Genomic DNA, 308 nt, shown 5'->3' on the forward strand with positions numbered 1-308 from the left:
AGCGGCTCGGGCCCCAGCTCCTCGACGGCCACGGCGCAGGTGAAGACGTCGCCCGAGTTCCAGTCCTCGGCGCAGAGGCCCAGAAAGTTCCGCAGCTCGTAGAGGCCGCTGGGCAGGCGCTGGGCGGGGCCCGGCGTGGCCACGCCCACCGAGGCCCCGCCCCCGGGCGGGGCGCGGCTCCAGGTGAATTTGGCCCGCGGCGATTTGAGGTTGGTGGCCACGCAGGTGAGGTTGGGGCTGCTGGACAGGTAGAGGTCGTGCAGGGAGGGCGGCAGCAGCGACACCGAGGGCGTGGGCACGGGGGCTGG

General features: G+C 74.0%; 1 gene segment (V, D, J or C); it reads right to left on the reverse strand.

The window, feature by feature from the left end:
- Positions 1–6: 6 nt before the first annotated feature.
- Positions 7–302, reverse strand: LOC121352037 (the record flags this gene model as incomplete). The annotated part of the segment is given in 1 exon segment: positions 7–302. A coding segment is annotated over 1 exon segment (296 nt), but the record flags the coding sequence as incomplete, so codon positions are not given.
- Between the last annotated feature and the right edge of the window lie 6 nt (positions 303–308).

Source organism: Pyrgilauda ruficollis, unplaced genomic scaffold, assembly GCF_017590135.1.
Source record: "Pyrgilauda ruficollis isolate IOZ18807 unplaced genomic scaffold, ASM1759013v1 scaffold18068, whole genome shotgun sequence".
Lineage (NCBI taxonomy): Eukaryota > Metazoa > Chordata > Aves > Passeriformes > Passeridae > Pyrgilauda > Pyrgilauda ruficollis.